At 43.6% G+C, this 23,086-nt stretch overlaps 1 protein-coding gene across 2 annotated transcripts in view; it reads left to right on the forward strand.

The window, feature by feature from the left end:
• Positions 1–23,086, forward strand: part of LOC141053741 (dipeptidase 2-like) — a 682,167-nt gene that overhangs the window by 455,757 nt on the left and 203,324 nt on the right. For both annotated transcript variants that reach the window (XM_073550795.1, XM_073550796.1), the window contains one exon: positions 13,576–13,752. In XM_073550795.1, the coding sequence (XP_073406896.1) occupies positions 13,576–13,752 (177 nt within the window). The remainder of the gene's footprint in view (positions 1–13,575; positions 13,753–23,086) is intronic.

Here is a 23,086-nt window from a genome sequence, read left to right on the forward strand (position 1 = left end):
AATAAAAGGACCCACAGGAATATCCATGAAAAACAATGTAATAGCAATAACTCTAATCTCTGTCTGGATGAGCCTATCTAGACATGGAAAAAGGGTAAGCACCCGTCACAACACAGCTGTTGGGTGACCCTGAACTAGGGGCTCCTTCCCCATCCCTAACTGTTGTGAGTTCATTTTCCCCTTCGTCACTGAGGTCTGGTGAACTCCCTATTCTGGTAAAGGAAGGTAATGAGCCTGATTATCAGGCACCTGAGCCTAATGATGATGACTGGCTGAGTGGAGTCACGGACTGGATATACGACTGCCGACGCCCTTCTGCCCTGCGGGTGATTTCTCTGTGGACTTCTAGGAGACCAGTCTGATTCCTGCTCCTCTAAAGCTAAGTTTTCTGCTTTGCCTTTTAGCATTTGTGTTTTGTTTTTGTTTGCCCTGCTTTTCTTGATTCTGCCATTCCCTGCTGGGGTGAGCTGAATCTCCTTTTGCCTGTTGCTCTGTCTTCAGAATATTCCTGAGTACTGACATAGTCTTTTTGAAGCCTAGCATCTTCAGGGCCTTTTTCACTGTCAGTCTGTTGGCTCTTATTTTCATAGGGTTTTTCACGGATTGCAGACAGCAGCCTTCCTGTCCTTTCCTATCTAGTTAGCTTTGGCCCCGTCTTTGCTCAGTCTATCTTTCTGTCTGTGTTGTGTTCTTTCTTCTTGCTTCACTGTCATTATATGTGGGGGGCTGCCTTTTGCTTTGGGGTCTGCTCTGGGGCAGTTTAGATTTCCATTTCTGTCTTTAGGCTATTTAGTCCTCTGGCTGTGATCGAGGGGTCTAGGGCATCGTAGGAACCCCCCACGGCTACTGCTAGTTGTGTTGATAGGTTCAGGGGTCTGCAATCCGATAGCTGCCAACCTCTCTGGTTTTCTGGACTTAGCTAGCATTTCTGTTTTTGCCTCCTACGGTGACTCAATCATTATACTGAAACTAGGAAACAGAAAAGCGCAATAGGGTCTTATCTGATGGACAATTGAATAGATATGACAGAAGTCTACTCACCCTTTCCAGGAGAGGTATAAGCATATAAACCCACCGTCAGCCTGCTGCACGCCCGAAGGTCCACTGCGTGACCTCCAATAGGAATCCTTATGAATATAATGTTATTCTCGGGCTTACTGTGCGCTGCTTGACCAGGATAAAATCACCACAACATGAGAGATTTGACCATTTAATTCCCAACGCGTTTCAAAGTGTGAACCACTTCTTCTTCAGGGGATGACATATGTCATCCCCTGAAGAAGAAGTGGTTCACACTTTGAAACGCGTTGGGAATTAAATGGTCAAATCTCTCATGTTGTGGTGATTTTATCCTGGTCAAGCAGCGCACAGTAAGCCCGAGAATAACATTATATCCATAAGGTGACTCAATCATAACACCTAACACTAAAGGGCGCCCTATTTCCTGGGATACTTAAGGTGAAGATGTCGAGGCCTTCACCTTTGCCTTATCTCCTGAATCAGCCCTCTGTCTGTTCTCTTCCCCCACCCAAGGAAGAGGGGCATTGCCGCACACCGCAGTACACCAACCTGATGAACAAGGCAACAAAAACAAGGGTAAGTGAAAATACCAGGCATGCAAAATATTCACTCACATATAACAGAGGAATGCATTGGGGAGTGGAGGATGAGGAAAAACCAAAGTAAGAGGAGGGAAGGGAATTATTACACTTACAAACCCATGCAACAGTCACAGATAACTACTCCAAACTTCTCATATAACCACCAAAACACCTCTCCTCCAAGCCATGCAGCATGAGCTAGCTCTGACGATGTGTTTCAATTAGGACCCAGATTATAAAGGGGAGAGGAGTGACTAACCATCATGTCAAAAATAGAAAAAAGAACTACGTAAAAATGTGTCCACCAGAATCATAGAAAAACATATCAATATTTATTAGAAAACAACATGGACAACATTAAAAGCATCTAAGGCTGGTTTCACACTAGCGTTTTATCGCGCAGCGTATCGTGCGCTATCGGGCGCATGCGCAATGTTCCCCTATCTCTAACATGGTGGTCGCAGGGTCTTGCGATTGCACTTGCTCATCAGCGTTTAGTGTGCGCTGCACATTTTCCAGGTGTGCGCCCAGACACGCTGTAAGCTACATGTTACATTTTTTGTTCCGCCTACATCGTTAAAAAAAATCGCGCGTGCACGTGTGCGTCCAAAAATAGCATTACAGTCTATGGGGTCACTGACGTGCGCTTGGATGTGCACACGTCAGCGCTTTGTGCGTGTACGCGATTTGAGTAAACAATGTCTAGACAGTTGTTTAAACCTCCCCCTAAACAAGCAACATTGTTTGAGAGGAGCGTTGATAAAAGAAGGTGTCTTCAGGGCCACACCACTACAGCTTTGAAGATAAGAGCAGCTACAGAGAGCCTTGAATAGAAGACCAGACAAGAGCCTTGGATTCAAGCTTCAGCAGCCAAAATGTGAGTATTCTTCAACATAATGTGTGTGTGTCCTGTTCAATTTATTATGTACTAATGTATTTTTTGTTTAAATTTCAGCATGTCTTCTTCTGGATCGGTCTATTCGTCATCTCGGCAAGAACTGGCCCAAGCTGATCGTGGGGTGAGAATATTGCTGCCTTTGGGTAAGTTTAGCTGCTGCCTCTAGAAATGTGTAATCATTTTTTTTTCTTTTTCTCTCTTTTTCATTCTCCAAAATTACAAAGATTCTAATTTTTTTTTCTAGGTACCACAACGGGATGACGAAGAATTTTACATCGACAACGAGCACGTGATCCGCCTTGTTGAGGAGCGTATCCCGTTGTGGGACAGCCGTGACCAGCAGTACAAAGACACAGTGGTGGCTCGGCAGCTCTGGAAAGAGGTGGCCGCAGCGATGATGGATGGCTGAGACAGCGCCTCTCCAACTTCAAAAAGGTCGTTCAGTAAGTATAAAGCTGCTCTGTGATACTGCATTTATTTTTGGTCCTGATGGTACAGGTGTGTTTGTGGCAAGATATATTCTTGCATCAAACACACCAATGCCTTCTGGAAAGCAGTGATTGCTTTGTGTATTGAACTGCTGTCTTGAATCTGCATTGATTTTTGGTCCTGATGGTACAGGTGTGTTTGTGGCAAGATATATTCTTGCATCAAACACACCAATGCTTTCTGGAAAACAGTGATTGCTTTGTGTATTGAACTGCTGTCCTGAAGCTGCATTGATTTTTGGTCCTGATGGTACAGGTGTGTTTGTGGCAAGATATATTCTTGCATCAAACACACCAATGCCTTCTTGAAAACAGTGATTGCTTTGTGTATTGAACTGCTGTCTTGAAGCTGCATTGATTTTTCGTCCAGATGGTACAGGTTTGTTTGTGGCAAGATATATTCTTGCATCAAACACACCAGTGCCTTCTTGAAAACAGTGATTGCTTTGTGTATTGAACTGCTGTCTTGAAGCTGCATTGATTTATGGTCCAGATGGTACAGGTGTGTTTGTGGCAAGATATATTCTTGCATCAAACACACCAATGCCTTCTGGAAAACAGTGATTGCTTTGTGTATTGAACTGCTGTCTTGAAGCTGCATTGATTTTTGGTCCAGATGGTACAGGTGTGTTTGTGGCAAGATATATTCTTGCATCAAACACACCAATGCCTTCTGGAAAAACAGTGATTGCTTTGTGTATTGAACTGCAGTATTGATCCTGCTTTCACTCTTGCTCCTGATGATACTGTTGTGTTTGCTGCTACATATATTCTAGCAGGAAACATAACAGTGTCTCAGGATCAACAGTGACTGCATTGTGTATAGAATTATTTTGTGCTGCCGCATTGACTGTTTGCAAAGTTCTATCAGGTGTGTGTGCTGATAATTTTGTTGCCTTCAGTGCATTGTCTAACGTTTTTTCTTTGTTTTTCCAACAGTGAACAAAGTCCGCACACGTTGGCACTCGATGAAGGACCACTTCAACACTGATGTTTGTGCTGAGGGACAGGTTCGCAGCGGTTCAGTGGCAAGGCGCAGAAGAAAGTACCGCTATCATCGCGAGTTGGCTTTCCTGAGACCGGTCCTTGCCAACAGAGCGTAAGTATTATTATTATTTTTTTATTACTATGTGCTTTTCTATTCCACAGATGATGCTTTTTGTTAATGCATGATAGTAATGTTTTCCCTTTCTTTAAACAGCACTTGGAGCAGCACCCTGCAACCTGTCCGTGGAGCGGTCCTTCATCGGACGACCTCAGACCCGTCCCAGCCATCCGACAGCCAGGAAGCATCTTGCAGGTTAGGAACACGGACAGCTGTTGACCAGGAAGCTGGTCAAGCAGGTGTTCCCCTTTCCCAGGTCTCTGTCACTGGTTATGCGGGCACTACCCGCCAGCGGCAGAGGGCCTTGAAAAGGAATGTCTTGCCCGAGTTTATGCACTTGAGCGAGGCCTTTCATGTCAGCCTCAAGTTGCTGTCCGACAGAGTGGAAGGCGGTTTTTCACTCATGCAACGTGGTTTTAACCACACAGAAAACAGCTTCACCTCTGTCGACCAGCGCCTTTACCGCTTGGAGGCCGACCTCAACAGACCAGCACACCATTTTTTTAGTAAAAGGGCATGGCAGAATACCTTAGTCCTGAGCAACAGCTGAGTGTGTTGCAGGCCTGCAACACTGCTTACTTGCAGGCTATGCAGCAGAATCGGTATGTGCAGCAGTCAGTGGTGTAATTTCCAACAGTGCCACCATTGACTCGCTACACCTCCCTACTGACTTCTGCTGCATACCACTGTACGGCCACCTGCATTCCAAGGCAAGCCGGACACCACTGCACTACCCCAAGTCCAAGTGCTGCTGGACACTCCTCCACCACAACCACCACTATGGCAAGCGCTGCTCCTGTATGGAGCACCACCACCGCCACTGCACCACCTGCTTGGAGCAACGCCACCACAGAACCTGATTGGGCCACCAACACCACCAGTCAACATCATCAAAGGAGCACTGCCAGCACTCCTCATCAAAGAGCACCGCCAGCACTCCTCATCAAAGGAGCACCGCCAGCACGCCTCATCAAAGGAGCACCGCCAGCACTCCTCATCAAAGGAGCACCGCCAGCACTCCTCATCAAAGGAGCACCGCCACTACTCCTCATCCAAAGAGCACCACCACCAATTCTCCTCCTAGGAGTCCCGCCAGAATTTCTCCTGCTCAGATCACCTCCTTCTAGGAGCACTGACACAACTTTGTCTCCAAGGATCACCACCACTTCTTTGAGCACCGACACGAGTTTGTCTCCTTGTATCACCTCCACTGCGCCACTTCTATGAGCACCGACACAACTTTGTCTCCTTCTAGGAGCACCGCCACTGCCACTTCTAGGAGCACCGCCACCACAGAGCAGCAGAGTGGTGACCCACATTCCATCTTTTACAGGTCAACGCCACGGTCCACCATCTCCAAGCGGTCGAGCAAAGTAAGGCGGTCACATGGTGGAAGTCGGTCCAGGCAGGATACTCCTGTGCCAAAGAAAAAAAAAGAACTTTGTCTGTCCATCCACCCTCTCCTCCTAATTTGTCTCAACCTGCCTCCATGTCCATTCCAGAGCTTCCTTCCCCCAGTACTTTCGTTGCCCCTTCTCCTAGAACCCCTTCCTCAACCTCCAGCCGTTCCTCATCTCTCCACACCCCCAAAGTATCTCAATCTTCCCTCAAACGTCATTCCTAATAAAATCTTTTTTTTTTTTTTGTGGAAAAATAAATGTGCAATTCTGTTTTCAAAAAATTTGGATTGATTACTGTGTCAATCGCCAACTACACACACTGCGCCGTACACTTAGCGTTTTTGACACCAGATATCTCCATTACTGAGACATGTTTCTTGCGTCAGTCTTGGAGATATGTGTTGTCAAAAAAACCAATCTATATGACTTGTATTATCCACACCAGTCTCTACATTATTCTAATATTGCACAGACTGAATCGAGCAGGGTTCCCCAAATCCAGTCCTGAAGGTCCAACAATAGATAATGTTGTAAGGAAGTCCATTTTTTTTCGCTCATGTGAAGCAGTTATCAACAGAACAATGGAATTCCTTACAACATGATCTGTTGGTGGTCCCTGAGGACTGGATTTGGGGAACCCTGCTCGATTCAGTCTGTGCAATATTAGAATAATGTAGAGACTGGTGTGGCAAATATAAGTCATATAGATTGGTTTTTTGAACAACACATAAGTCCAAGACTGACACAAGAAACATCAGTAATGGAGATATCTGGTGTCAAAAAAACAAATCTATGTGACTTGTATTTTCAGCACCAGTCTCTTCAGTCATGTAATATTGCACAGACTGAATCGAGCAGGGTTCCCCAACTCCAGTCCTCAAGGCCAACAAACAAATCATATTTTAAGTAATTCCATTACTCCGGTGATAACTGCTTCACCTGACCCAAAAAAAGGAAATCCTTAAAACATGATCTGTTGGTGGACATTTAGGACTAGATTTTGGAAACCCTGGCATAAAGGATGGTGTTGAGTGCAAGGCATATCTATTGTTACCTTGCCTTTTTTGTACCATCATCATTTAACTATTTTTGAGACAAGGCAAGGGGATTGTAGATATACCTAGTAATTAACAACATACTCTATTTAAGTGTGTGGAATAAACTGATGACCTGATGCTTAAAATAAATGTTATATTTACTTCACAAATACCCTGACTTTGTATCATCATCACTATCACACCTGGGCAGGTGAATACATGAGTTTTAACCTGCAGCGTTGCTTAACTCTCCATGTATTTGAAGCAGACTTTATAGATGCTGCAGTTTAAGTAATATGTGTATTGTCTTGCCCATGTGTGATAACTTTGTGAACTCAATATGCGTTATACACCAGGCCTAGGTATGGTAGAAGTTGTATAAACTCTATTATGTCTCGAGTGTGTTTTCAAACTCAAGCCACAGTGGTTATCGTACAAATAATATTTATAGTCACATATTTTGGTGTAATAAAAAGTAAAGGATGCCAGTGCATCAACAATTTTTTTTTTTTTTTTTAAATTGGTCCATGTGACAAAAATATTAGTTGTATTTTCTCCACAGTCGCTGCTAATTGAACACACTGTCGAGATGATGACAGTGATACAACTTGTGTGTGTGTATATATAGTCACCTGGTCAGGAGTACTAGTACATTCATGATGTACAAAACACAGCATCATAATTTCACTGGTACACCTGGCGAGTTGATAATACTATTAGGAGTGTAATAAGACACAATGCACTCAGTACAGGTATCAAAACATTGTTCTATTAACCCAACAACAAGAAAATTTTTTTACACCATTTGATCTTGCCATTCCACCCGACCTGCATCTGAGATGAAGTAGGCTGCAAATTGGTCCCTCATTTGGCCAACTTCAACCGATGAGACAATTATCAGAAAGATAATTGGAGGGATCCAATGGCTGGATATCCTTAAAGACAAAAATGTCCAGGAAGGATGGGAAATCTTGAAAAATGAAATTCTCAAAGCACAGTTGTTAACAATTCCGAAAAGAGGGAAGAATAGGAAGCATTTAAGGAAACCAGGATGGGTGAACACAGAACTTAAGCACATGCTAAAAAGGAAGAAAAAAATGTTTATAAAATGGAAAGAGGGAGGCATATCTAAAGAAGAATATAATGCTGTCTGCAGAACCTGCAGGGCACAAATCAGATTAGCTAAAGCTGAAAATGAATTGAGGCTTGCAAGAGATGTCAAAAGCAATAATAAAGGATTTTGGGGATATGTCAAAAGTAAAAGAAAAGTCAAAGATGCTATAGGATTTTTACAGGATGAAAATGATGAAATGGTAAGACAGGATGTTGAGAAGGCTGAACTTTTAAATTCCTATTTTGCATCTGTTTTCTCTCAGAAAGGAAATGTAACACCAACTGTTATTCACTGTCCTATTAAGGGAATAGAAGAATCCAGGATATCTATAAACAGAAAGATAGTGAGGAAACACTTAGCTAACCTAAATGAATTCAAGTCTCCAGGTCCAGATGAATTACACCCCAGAGTACTGAAGGAGATAGCAGAAGAAATTTTTGAACCCCTTTCCATAATCTTTGAAAATTCTTGGAGAACAGGAGAAGTGCCAGAAGACTGGAGAAGAGCAAATGTTGTTCCTATCTTCAAAAAGGGGAAGAAGGTGGACCCAGGCAACTATAGGCCGGTGAGTCTGACTTCTATACCAGGAAAGATCTTTGAACAAATTCTTAAACAACATGTATGTCAATACCTGGATAAGAATGAAGTGATCAAACAGAGTCAGCATGGGTTTGTAACTAATAAGTCATGTCAGACTAACTTAATTTCCTTCTATGACGGTATCACTGATTGGGTGGATCAAGGAAATGCTGTAGATATAGTATATCTTGACTTCAGCAAAGCATTTGACAAAGTCTCTCATACAATCCTTATTGAAAAAATGACTAAGTATGGAATGGACAAGGCAACTGTTAGGTGGATTCATAACTGGCTTAGTGATCGGACCCAAAGAGTGGTCGTAAATGGCTGCACATCCAGTTGGAAGAATGTCTCAAGTGGGGTACCACAGGGCTCTGTCCTGGGCCCTGTATTGTTCAACATCTTTATCAACGATTTAGATGAAGGAATTGAGGGTAAACTGATTAAATTTGCTGATGACACAAAGCTAGGAGGGATAGCTAATACTAGAGAAGAGAGAGAGAGGATTCAAAAAGATTTAAATAAACTGGAGAAGTGGGCAGCAACTAACAGAATGGTTTTTAACAGGGAGAAATGCAAAGTACTACATCTGGGCAATAAAAATGAAAAAAGCATATATAGAATGGGAGGAATAGGGCTAAGTGACAGCACATGTGAAAAAGACTTGGGTATACTAATAAATCACAGACTGAATATGAGTCAACAGTGTGATGCAGCAGCAAAAAAGGCAAATGCAATTCTAGGATGTATTAACAGAAGCATACAGTCTAGATCACGTGAAGTCATTATTTCCCTCTACTCCTCTTTGGTCAGACCTCATCTGGAATATTGTGTCCAGTTTTGGGCACCACATTTTAAAAAAGACATCAACAAACTGGAGCAAGTTCAGAAAAGAGCGACCAGAATGGTGACCGGTCTGCAAACCCTGTCTTATGAGGAAAGGTTGCAGGATTTGGGAATGTTTAGTTTGCAAAAGAGAAGACTGAGAGGAGACTTAATAGCTGTCTACAAATATCTAAAGGGCTGTCACATTGTAGAAGGATCAACTTTATTCTCATTTGCACAAGGAAAGACTAGAAGCAATGGGATGAAACTGAATGGGAGGAGACACAGATTAGATATTAGAAAAAACTTTTTGACAGTTAGAGTGATCAATGAGTGGAACAGACTGCCACGAGAAGTGGTGAGTTCTCCTTCAATGGAAGCCTTCAAACAGAGGCTGGACAGACATCTGACTGGGATGATTTAGCGAATCCTGCTTTGAGCAGGGGGTTGGACCAGATGGCCCAGGAGGTCCCTTCCAACTCTACGATTCTATGATTCTATGATTCTATGATTCTATGATGACCCGAGAGGGTGCTGAGTAAATTCAGGCAATGGGTTAGGAGCAACATCATCAAGATCTAAGTTCGGATGCTCTCTAGCCATGACAAAATTATGAAGAACCACACACGCCTTCACCACCTCATCCACTGTTTCCAGTTTCAGATAATTGGCTGTGCCGAGAATGCGCCATCTGGATACAAGAATACCAAAGGCACACTCAACAGTTCTTCTGGCCCTGGTCAGCCTGTAATTAAAAATTCTTTTTGTGTGGTCCAAGTCCCAGCTGGAGTAGGGCTTGAGCATGTTTTGGCACATCTGGAATGCGTCATCCCCAACCATTACAAAGGGCTGTGGCGGAGCTTCGGTGTTGGGAAGAGGACGTGGCATGGGAAAATTAATTTGGTTGCCATACAATCTCCGGCCCATGTCCGAGTTCTTAAAGTCCTGGGAGTCATTCCCATGGCCAAATGCCCCAATTTCCACTGCTACAAACATACAGTCTGCATCCGAAATGGCCATGAGTACTGTAGAACAGTACTTTTTACAGTTGTACTCTGATCCAGTTCTTTTTGGCTTGATAATCCAGATGTGTTTCCCATCCACCGCACCCAAACAGTTGGGGAAATTGCATACTGTCCAGAATTTTGCGGCGATTTCCAACCACTTTTCTGCTGTGGGCAGGGGCATGAATTCTGGACAGAGAACATTCCACAAAGCCCAGCAGGTGTCCGCAACAATTCCAGACAACGTGGAGATTCCAATAGGGTAGTGGAAGTGGAGTGAAGAGAGTGTTTCCCCAGCTGCCAGAAATCTGGGAAACAAAGAAAAAACAACAAATATTACTTCTGTATATGGATTTTAAAAACACCAACAATAAATTAAAAATAACGTTTATAAAAATACATCTGCAGCCTTTTGTTCATTACATGCCATAAAAAAACCCCGCAGCTTTTTGTTAAATACATGGCAGAACTATAATTCTGCCAGATTTGTAATAGTACATGTCACAACAAAGAAAATTCTGCAGGCATTGGTTTTGCAATACTACGTACTGTAATGTAACCAGTAGCCGTTCCTCAGGAGTAATTGCACGCTGGGGCTGCGTGTCCTGTCTCCGGATGGCTTCTTGGACCCGACCAAGCAAATCGTTAAAGCTTTGTTGGGACATCCGGGTATAATCTGTAAATTTCTCCGGGTTTGCCTGTAGCTCACTGTAGAGGGTGTGGTACGCTCCACGGCTCTCCCGGAGTTCAATAATGGGATGTATCCACAAATGCCGCCGCTGCCGTCTTCGCTGCCTCTCTCTTCCTCTGTTCATGGCAAGCAACTGCATAAGTCTGACCCATCCTGATGTCCAGATCCAAGTCAAATTAAAAACTCTTCCAGCGCAGATCCATGTTTCACAAGGCAAATGCAAGCAAATGTGAAGAATTCAGCTCTAAACAGGGTCTATATAAAGAATTTCCATAAGACACGCCCACTGCTGTCCCGTTGGTGGAGTGTGTTGCAAGAATTTTTCAAGGATTTTTTCTCCTGTGAAGTGACAACATTGAGCAGAAAAAATGCAAACGCATGAAAAAAACGCTTACAAACGCATAAAACGCTGCAATTTTTTGTCGTAATGCGCTCAATAATGCTACAAAAAACGCAGCGTTTACAAGCCTTTGCATGCGCTTTTGACAAGCATTTCATGTGCGCTCGATACGCTGCGCAAAAAGGCGCAAGTGTGAAATTAACCTAAAAGGAAACAATCTCTGCCATCACTATCTGATGTATATAAACTGCAGAATATGCACAGGGTGCTATATAATTAGGTATTCATGATCCTGACAAAAGATACAGAGCATAATAAAGTATGGCAACAGAGTGACCAGAACAAATAGATACCTATGTATTCATGTGATAGATCACAGGTGATGTAACATAGTCTAAGATCCAGTAAACAATTTTTGATAATATGCCCATATGGACACATGCATAGAGATAGACACAATAATTGTCCCGCGAGAGTGTTTCCTTTTTAGATGTTTTTAATGTTGTCCATGTTGTTTTCTCATATATATTGATATGTTTTTCTATGATTCTGGTGTGCATATTATTAAGTAGTCCTTTTTTTCTCTTTTTGACATAATCTTCGTGTTTAACTACTTTATGTAGCACTGCTGTTGCATTAAGATTGATTATTTATGTAGTGCACTCTGCCCCTTTCATTATCAGGAATGGCTAACCGAGCTCAGCTGAGAGCTCAGACTCTCAAAGCTCCCAACATGGCTGATTAACCCCTGTTCTGCCAAAATAAATTAACACCATTTAAAAAGAAGGTGAAGTGCTTCTTTTCAGCACAGGAGAAGGAACAATCAGATGCTGCAGTCTTCTGGCTCCTCTCCGCTGTGATAACCCCGTGAGAGCACCATTAACCACAAGCAAAAAGCAGGGTCCGTATACAAAAGTTAACTTTTACAGAACATCCCTAACCCTAAGGGGTAAGAATGAACAAGTGCTGTACATCTGTAGAGCAGATAACTGTTAATCGTTTAGAACATGCCTTGAATGACATGATCATGTTATGTTAAGGGGGAGAAGAAGTGGCCAAGAGTGGCTCAGCCAATCATATGCTTAGGTGACTCAACTGGCTATGGAAATAAAACTCAGATGATCAACCAGCTACCTAAAGGTGCTAAGGTCAAGAATGAGAAACAAAAGTACCGGTATTTGCAAAGTTATGCTTATACAAGTAAAGAGAACCAGAGAGCTGGTAATATGATCATACATAAGTACAGCCTGAGGAAATGTATGAGTACCAGTAGAAACCAACGCTAAAAAGGTAAGCATAAAGATATTTATAAGTGGCAACACGTGATGTGTATGCAGAGACATGGACCAGAAGCGGTGTAGACGAACCAACAATTCAAAGATAATGGATAGGAAATTTATTAGATGGATAGATCCACATTAAGAAGCACATCCCAGCCATATCAAAAGATTAAACAAGACCCAAGGTGCAAGATACCATGTCCCATCCTGTAAATGGCCTGTAATGAAATCTATAATTGGAATAAAGGGAGGAGAGAGGAGGGCAAACTGAAATAGGATATCCAAAGTGGAGGCACAGCACTTATTCAGGTAGGAACCTCATCTGGAGCATGCAATGTTCTCATCCTCAAGGCATGTGTGTCAGAGGCCTACATTTTTACTCTGTGGAAATTGATGTCCCTTTAGTGGTGTATGGCAATAATCTTTTGAAATGTAGAGTTGGGTCTTCATTTGGTGGGTTGCCTGTGATGAAAGGTGTGTCAGAGGCCAATTATACTGTTTCTACTCTGACGAAATTGATGCCACTTTAGTGATGTGTGATAATAATTTTTTGCAATGTGGAGACTCCAAGTTGGGTCTCCATCTGGTGAGTTGTGTTTGTAAGTAGGGCTCCCAGAAACTAATGTCTATACCATCTGAGTGTGGCTGGAAAAAAAATTGGAGGTGTTGCATGAGGTATCAGGGCTCCCAGCTAGAAAGGCTTACACCACTCCCTTAAACCACTAGGTCCTCATTGAAACTTCAATTCAAAGATGTAAATGCTTGGCCAGACCCTGATTCATCATGCATGGCCCATGGCTGACTGCTGCTAAGCCATTTGCAAATTTCTACTGTGGGTCAGTTGATGCCACTTTTCATGGTGTCTGCCCCTAATTTTAGCTGTTTGTGAAGCTTTTTATCACTCCTTAAGGTATTGTGTATAAGTTTGGTTTGGCCTCAATGAATCTAATGAGGTGCGGGTTCATTCTGCGAACTATTCGGTGAACATCTAAACGTTCAGCGAATCGAACCAAACCTAGAAAGGTTCGCTCATCTCTAGAGACCACACAAACAGCAGCAGTATGAAGAGTATGCTTTTTTTACAAAGTTTCCCAGCTTTAAATCAATGACATTTAGTTATGGTAGATAAACTCTCTCAACAGTTTTGTCTGCTGTATAGATGACATTATCCCTATATATTATGTTAACAAAAGTTCTCTTTTTTATCTTTTAGGAAGTGGTAAGAGAAATGAACAGGATAGGTATGATTATTGATCTGTCTCATACCTCATTTAGCACATCTCGAGAAGTCCTCGGAATATCTGAAGCACCAGTTATTTTCAGTCATTCAGCAGTCTTTGCACAATGTGCGATAGATCGTAATGTTCCTGATGACATTCTGCTAAGCATTGTAAGTAATTTCTGTAAGTTAGATTTTCTAGTAAGAAAAAAAAGTCTTGCTGTGTTTACTTTGCTACAGACAATGAAATGTAGAAGTCACATTTGAATAAAGACACCATGCACTTTATTAAGAGAAAAAGGTTAGGGAGGTAGTTTCTACACATAAGCAGATGCTTATGTAGATGTATTAGCAGATGTATTTTGATACACAGGATAATGCTTGAAAAGCTTATGTGAGATAATAAATAGCTTGACTAATTATATCCCTTATAAACCTATATGAATATCATGGGCACAAAGTAAATATGACAATAAACAGAAATGTTTTAGAAAAAAAACTATATAAAACAAGTGCAAGGCATCAGTATACTTGGAAAAAAATAACTTTTATTAGATATAGTTAAAAATTATTTTTAAACATTAAAACACATGATAATCAAAGCTGGAGAGCATAGCACTGTAAGCAACATGATACATGCTGTGGTAGATCAGCTCACTCAGCTGTACACGGAGGCTAGATACAGGAACACTGTCTCTTGAAGAATATTAAGTGCAGCATAAACCAAGCTGAAGGAAGATATAAACACAGCCCTCTGGGCAAAAACAGCAAAACAAAACAAAATGGTAGCACAAAGTACAGTCCTTCTTCTAGCGGGATCAGCCCATTCAGGGCTAGCAATTTCCATGGCTCATGTTTTACTAGCCTCTCCAGACACTGAAACCCACTGCCTCTGGGGTGAAGATAAGGTTGACAACATCCCACACACTCTATGGTTGTCCACAAAAAACCCAGCCCTTTAAACAAATTTGCTGTTAACTCCTTGCAACACTTAGTGTGCTGAAGGAAAAACTTCTGGGTTTTTAAAGGGGATCTGTCACCCCATTTTAGCCATATCAGCTGCGGCCACAGCCATCAGAGGCTTATCTACAGCATTCTGCAATGCTGTAGATAAGCCCCTGATGTAACCTGAAAGATAAGAAAAAAAAAGTTAGATTATACTCACCCCGGTATTTGGTCCAGTCCGATGGGTGTTGCCGTCTAGTCCGGCGCCTCCCATCTTCATACGATGATGTCCTCCTTCTTCCTTCTCCCTCGGCTCCTGCGCACGCATACTTTATCTTGTGTTACCATGTAACTTCCCAGACCTGTGCTCCACATGAAAACTAAAGTCCTGGAGCACTAGAAATCACCTAGTCACCTGGGTATTCTTCCCCTTCTTTTCTGATGACCATTATCAACAGAAATATGAAGAGATCCAGAATATATATCTAATATATAAAGCTCAAAGTGTGTATGTGTATGTATGTGTGTATGTCCGGGATAGGCATCCGCACCGTCGCAGCTACAGCCGCAAAATTTGGCACAGTCACACGTCTGGACCCCGAGAGCGCTATGTTGTGAGGCGAAATTTTAACCCCGCGCGTTCCAATTCACCAAACAATTTTGCCCCTATCTACATACTGGGGGAAAAAGTGTGTGCGCGTCAAGCCCCGCCCCTCATTGTGATGTCATAATGCCCCTACTTGCATACTGGGGAAACAGTGTGTGCGTATCAAGCCCCGCCCCTCACGCTGATGTCATCAGAGGTTGCAAGCCCTGCCGCCGCTCATTATGATGTCATAATGGTTGACTATGGAACGGAGGATGTGTGATAAGTATATGGGCACCGGACTATGGGATGGAGGATATGTATGATGGGTGTATGGGAACGGGACTATCGGATGGAGGATGTGTGATGGGTATATGGGCACTGGACTATGGGATGGAGGATATGTTTGACGGGTATATGGGCACGGGACTATTGGATGGTGGATATGTATATGGGCACGGGACTATGGGATGGAGGATGTGTGATGGGTATATGGGCACGGGACTATGGGATGGAGGATATGTATGATGGGTATATGGGCATGGGACTATGAGATGAAGGATGTGTGATGGGTATATGGACACTCGACTATGGGATGGCAAATATGTATGATGGGTATATGGGCATGGGACTATGGGATGGAGAATATGTATGATGGGTATATGGGCATGGGACTATGGGATGGAGAATATGTATGATGGGTATATGGGCATGGGACTAAGGCTAGTTTCACACTTGCTTTTTTTTGCAGCGTGTTTTTCCCGCAAAAAAACGCATTGAAAAAACGCATACATAAGCATACAACCGCTGCGTTTTTTTCAAGCATTTTTATGAGCATGCATGAAAAAAACGCAGCGTTTTTATGCGTTTGTATGAGTTTTTAGTGCGTTTTTACCGCGTTTGCGTTTTTTTCCAACATTTTTAGGTGGCCCCTCACACTACCCAAACCATGACTTTACTAACCCTAACCCTGACCCTAACCCTAACCCTAACCCTGACCCTAACCCTAACCCTAACCCTTAACCAAATCATACTTAACCCTAACCCAAACCCTAAACCCTAACTAACCCTAACCCTAACCCTAACCCTAACCCTAACCCTGACCCTAACCCTAACCCTGACCCTAACCCTTAACAAAACCATACTTAACCCTAACCCTGACCCTAACCCTAACCCTAACCCTGACCCTAACCCTTAACCAAACCATACTTAACCCTAATCCTGACCCTAACCCTGACCCTAACCCTAACCCTAACCCTAACCCTGACCCTAACCCTTAACAAAAACATACTTAACCCTAATCCTGACCCTAACCCTGACCCTAATCCTTAACAAAACCATACTTAACCCTAACCCTGACCCTAACCCTAACCCTGACCCTAACCCTAACCCTAACCCTGACCCTAACCCTAACCCTAACCCTGACCTTAACCCTTAACAAAACCATACTTAACCCTAATCCTGACCCTAACCCTGACCCTAATCCTTAACAAAACCATACTTAACCCTAATCCTGACCCTAACCCTGACCCTAACCCTAACCCTAACCCTGACCCTAACCCTAACCCTAACCCTAACCCTGACCCTAACCCTTAACAAAACCATACTTAACCCTAATCCTGACCCTAACCCTGACCCTAACCCTTAACCAAACCATACTTAACCCTAACCCTGACCCAAACCCCAACCCTAACCCTGACCCTGACCATAACCCTAAACCTAAAACCCCTTAACTAACCCTAACTCTAACCCAAACCCCTAAATTCCATGGTTAAAAAAAAAAACGCATATGCAAAAAAACGCATACATGAGCATGCCAGTGCGCACATATGCGCATCCATAGGCTATAATGGCCATTTTTAGCGCAAAACGTGCGCATATGTGCGCATGCGCTTTTTTGCAGGGCCAAAAAATGCAACATGCTGCGTCTGGAAAATACCAACGCACACCCCAAAAAAACGCAGCGCATGAAAATCGCATACATGCGCTTACCAGCGCGCAGGTATGCGCACCCATGTTAAATATAGGGGAAAAAACGCATGCGCAGGTATGCGTTTTTTTCCAGCGCTAAAAAACGCAAATGTGAAACCAGCCTATGGGATGGAGAATATGTATGATGGGTATATGGGCACTCGACTATGGGACGGAAGATATGTATGATGGGTATATGGGCACGGGCCTATGGGATCGTGGATATGTATGATGGGTATATGGGCATGGGACTATGGGATGGAGGATAATTATAATTTTCTATAACTAACCACAGTTAGTTACTATGCCCGGGCAGCGCCGTGCTCTTCAGCTAGTCTATGCACATGTATGCATGTATGTGTGTATGTCCGGGATAGGCATCCGCACCGTCGCAGCTACAGCAAGAAAATTTGGCACAGTCACACGTCTGGACCCCGAGAGCGTCCTAGGCTATGTTGTGAGGTGAAATTTTAACCCCTCGCGTTCCAATTCATCAAACAATTTTGCCACTATCTACATAATGGGGAAAAAGTGTGTGTGTATCAAGCCACGCCCCTCATTATGATGTCATAATGGTTGCCATGGCGACGCTGATGTCATCATAGGTTGCAAGCCCTGATGCTCATTATGATGTCATAATGGTTGACTATGGGATGGAGGATGTGTGATGGGCATATGGGCACTGGACTATGGGATGGAGGATATGTATGATGAGTATATGGGCACGGGACTATGGGATGGAGGATGTGTGATGGGTATATGGGCACTGGACTATGGGATGGAGGATATGTTTAACGGGTATATGGGCACGGGACTATGGGATGGTGGATATGTATATGGGCACTGGACTATGGGATGGAGGATATGTTTGATGAGTATATGGGCACGGGACTATGGGATGGAGGATGTGTGATGGGTATATGGGCACTGGACTATGGGATGGAGAATATGTATGACTGGTATATGGTCAAGGGACTATGGGATGGCGGATATGTATGAAGGGTATATGGGCACGGAACTATGGGATGGAGGATATGTATGATGGGTATATGGGCATAGGACTATGAGATGAAGGATGTGTGATGGGTATATGGGCACTCGACTATGGGATGGCGAATATGTATGATGGGTATATGGGCATGGGAATATGGGATGGAGAATATGTATGATGGGTATATGGGCATGGGACTATGGGATGGAGGATGTGTAATGGGTATATGGGCACTCGATTATGGGATGGAGGATATGTATGATGGGTATATGGGCACGGACCTATGGGATGGTGGATATGTATGATGGGTATATGGACACGGGACTATGGGATGGAGGATAATTATAATTTGTTATAACTAACCACAGTTAGTTACTATGCCCAGGCAGCGCCGGGCTCTTCAACTAGTAAAAAATACAATTTTTATTAATAAGTATTGCCAATATATAGATAGTAAAAACCCTCAAGGTACAAAAGACAGTCCCCATAAAAAGAATCTTAACAGTGAAGGGGGAAAGGATACTGTCAACAAGATGGGTATATAAGATATATATTAACACTTTGTAAATAGTAAACACCCACAGGCACAAAACAGTCCCCAACCAGCAAAAACATCCTTAACAGTGAAGGGGGAAAAAGAATGCAGCCAAATGTGTATAGAGTGATATAACTACCTGGTAATAAGAGTGGCGTCTCCCCACCCCGACGAGCATTTCACTGCTGGCTTCTTTCGGGGGCGTCCCAAAACCGGGTGCTTTGCCGGTTGGGGATTGTTTTGTGCCTGCCGGTGTTTACTATTTACGAAGTGTTAATACATATCTTGTATACCAGTTTTGTTGACAGTATCCTTTCCCCATTCACTGTTAAAATTCTTTTTTATGGGAACTGTCTTTTGTACCTTGAGGGTTTTTACTATCTATATAGTGGCTTAAGAGCTTATTGGCTGATATACACCTGGTAATATTTGGATATTCTTACTGATGAATTAATTGATTATTTATAGCAATTGGGTGACGTCTCTCATTGTGAGATTTCTGCTTTTTAATCTCCTTGTATGTTATTTTAACTTTCATTATTAATAAATTTATTTTTTTAGATATATTCTGGATATCTTCATATTTCTGTTGATAATGGTCATCAGAATGGTGGTTGTATAATTGATTTGAAGTGCCAGTTCCACATGTATGTCAGACATTTTTTGTTATTTTTCTGCTTAACAGGTAGTATCTCAGTAGTATCTTAGGCTGTCTATTGACCACTTGATGGCCAAAAACTCTTTCTCTACAACGGCATAGTTCTTTTCACAGGAGGAAAGTTTCCTACTCAGGTATAGAACGGGATGTTTGTCTCAATCTATTACCTAGGACAACACAGCTCCCAAACAGAGCCCAGTGGTGTCTGTCTGGAGCATGAACTCCTTAGTGAAGTCAGGTGCGACCAGACCAGCTGTTTTCATAGGACGAGTTTCAACTCCTGGAATGCCATCTCAGCTTCCGAGGACCATTTGACCATCGACATCTTTGTGCCCCTGAGAAGATCAGTCAGGGGGCAGATTTCATGGCGAAAATCATTGATAGTATCCCACAATTCCCAGGAAGCTTTTTGGAGACCTGCTGCAGACACTTTTGGATTGTCTCCACCCTATCTATTTGTGGCTTTATTTCGCCACTTCCAACTATGTAGCCCAAATATGTTACCTCTTTGGGTTTATGGTAAACCCTGCCTTCCTCAGTGCATTCAGTACTGCTTGGACCTTCTGCAGATGACTTCCCTAACCTGGGCTGAAGATCACAATGTCATCCAGATAAGCGGTGGCGTACTTTTTGTGAGAAGCTAGGATTTGGTCTATGGCCCTATGGAAGGGGCCTCATTACCTTGGACATGAATGGTGTCTCTTAGTTCATTAGGATCTCCTTTGGCATGCAAATGAGACATCATCCTCAGTCACAATTTTATATAACAATGAACTGGGTAGATAATTAAATGAATAAGATGTTGCCTTTGTCTGGGATTTACGTATATTGTGCCAAGTACGGCTCATATAGTGAAGGAAATAATTATTTGATCCCTTGCTGATTTTGTAAGTTTGCCCTCTGACAAAGACATGAACACACTTTAATTTTAAGGGTAGGTTAACACTGAGAGATAGAATATCAAAAATAAAGTACAGAAAATCACATTGTATAAATTATATAAATTAATTTGCATTTTGCAGTGATAAATAAGTATTTGATTACTCTGGCAAACAAGACTTAATATTTGGTGGCAAAACCCTTGTTGGCAAGCACAGCAGTCAGACTTTTTTGTAGTTCATGATGAGGTTTGTGCACACGTCAGGAGGAATTTTGGTCCACTCCTCTTTGCAGATCATCTCTAAATCATAAAGGTTTTGAGATTGTCGCTTGGAAACTCAGAGCTTTAACTCCTTCCATAAGTTTTTTATGGAATTAAGGTCTGGAAACTGGCTAGGCTACTGCATGACCTTTGTCAGAGACACCGCACTGCACTTGCTCATAGAGCCAGTGCGTGTATCCTGAGAACAGAAGCAGTGCTAAAAGATACCTGTGGAGTGTGCAGCAGAGGTGACCATGCGTGCTTCAGGATAATAGTGTCAGGGTCCAGTCAGCGCTGGAAGGTAAAGAGGCAAAGGACCTGCGGACACTAAAACTGAATAATGTGCACGGGACCTATGGTCATGTGACTGCAAGGGGGCGGGGCTTAGCGTCCTGTATTCAGATAGGACAGGACACCATACAACAACTCAGAGTCAGGCAAAACAGAGGTCACACACAGTACGGGCGAACGAGGTACAGGAGGGACGAACAGACGGGTAGTCAGACAGAGCCAAAGGTCATACACAAGAGGGCGACGTGGTACCAAGGGGACGAGCAGAGAGAAGTCGGGTCACAAGCAGAGAGTCATACACGAGAGGTAGCGCAGTACAAGAGGGTCAGGCAGAACTCGTAACAGGGACAGAACCAGATCACAACCGAACAAACAAGCAAGATATCAGGCACAAGGCACACGTATACAAGAGGTCACTTAACTCAGCCGAGGGCAGGAGTATAACTGACACCGGACCCAGGTCCAGTGAGCACTAAATAGCCTCCTGCTGCCAGAGAGAGGCAGCACAATTAACCCCTAGTCTAACCAGGACGGGTCAAAGCGAAATCCCGTCCTGGATCATGACAGTACCCTCCTCTCAATGGGGGGCCACCGGACCCCCAGGTCTCTCAGGGTACTTGGCGTGAAAGGCTCGGATCAACCGATCCGCATGAACTGATCGAGCAGGAACCCACGAGCGTTCCTCAGGACCGTAGCCCTTCCAATGTATCAAATACTGAAGGGCGCGACGGACCAACCTGGAGTCGACAATTCGTTCCACCTCGTACTCAGCCTGCCCATCTACCAGAACCGGTGTCGGGGAAGATGATGATCCCTCCCCACAGGACCTCACAGGTTTCAAAAGGGCCTTATGGAAAACATTAGGGATCCTTAGAGATGGCGGAAGACTCAACCGAAAAGCCACTGGGTTAACTGCTTCGGTAATTACATAGGGACCTATAAACTTGGGTCCAAGCTTCGCAGAGGGGACCTTGAGCCTTATATTTTTGGTGGATAACCATACCTTATCCCCGACCTGAAACACTGGACCCACGGATCGTTTTTTGTCCGCAAAAAATTTAAATTTGTCCTGGGCCTTCGTAATGTTATTCTGGACCTCCCGCCATACCTCCCCCAACCGCTGGATCGACTCGTCCGCCCCAGGACACCCAGAATTCAAGCGGGAAAATTCTCCAAAATGAGGATGAAACCCATAATTGCAAATAAAAGGAGATGTACCCGTAGACTGGTTAGTGCGGTTGTTAAAAGCAAACTCAGCCAATGGTAACACAGAACACCAATCATCCTGTCGGGCTGAGGTCAAACAACGCAGAATTTGCTCCAGAGACTGATTGGTCCGCTCAGTCTGCCCATTAGTCTCTGGATGGTAGGCGGATGAAAAGGACAGACTAATACCCAACCTCCTACAAAAAGCTCTCCAAAATCTGGACACAAATTGCACTCCCCTATCAGACACCACATTCAGGGGTACCCCATGCAACCGCACCACATGCTCCACAAACAATCTGGACAATGTTTCCGCATTAGGTAGAGCTGCCAAAGGTACAAAATGTGCCTGCTTACTAAACCTGTCCACTACGACCCAGACCACGGTATTACCCTTGGAAGGGGGAAGGTTGGTGATGAAATCCATGAACAGATGAGTCCATGGTTTCTCAGGAATTGGCAGTGTACCAATTCCCCGGCCGGCCGGTTATGGGGAGTTTTCGCACGGGCACAAACCTCACACGCAGACACATACTCCCCAACATCAGAGGCTAAAGAAGACCACCAGAACATTCTAGCAATGGCCTTCCGGGTCGCTGAGATCCCTGGATGTCCACCCAGAACTGAGTCATGGAACTCCTGGAGGACCTTGAGACGAAACTGAGCTGGCACATAAAGTTTATCCACCGGCTTAGCTGGAGGTGCAAGAGCCTGGGCTTCTCGAATCTCTCGTTCCAACACATTAGAAACCTCTGCCACCACCACCCCAGGCTGAAGAATGGAGGATGGAGGTTCCAGGGGGGACACTGGATCTAGACTGCGTGACAACGCATCCGCTCTGATATTCTTGGATCCTGGTCGGAAAGTGATCGAGAAGTTGAATCGAGAAAAAAAAAGTGACCATCTAGCCTGTCTGGGAGTCAACCTTTTAGCAGACTCGATGTAAGCTAGGTTTTTGTGGTCCGTGATTACCGTTATAGGATGGACAGCCCCCTCCAAAAAATGCCTCCATTCTGCAAAAGCCAATTTTACAGCCAGAAGTTCCCGATTCCCCACATCATAGTTTCTCTCTGCCGGAGAGAACTTCTTTGAGAAAAAGGCGCAAGGTCTTAAATTGGTCAAAGTGGCGGGTCCCTGGGACAATACCGCCCCCACCCCCACCTCTGAGGCGTCTACCTCAA

Source organism: Dendrobates tinctorius, unplaced genomic scaffold, assembly GCF_039654945.1.
Source record: "Dendrobates tinctorius isolate UK_male_01 unplaced genomic scaffold, ASM3965494v1 ptg000170l, whole genome shotgun sequence".
Taxonomy (NCBI): Eukaryota; Metazoa; Chordata; class Amphibia; order Anura; family Dendrobatidae; genus Dendrobates; species Dendrobates tinctorius.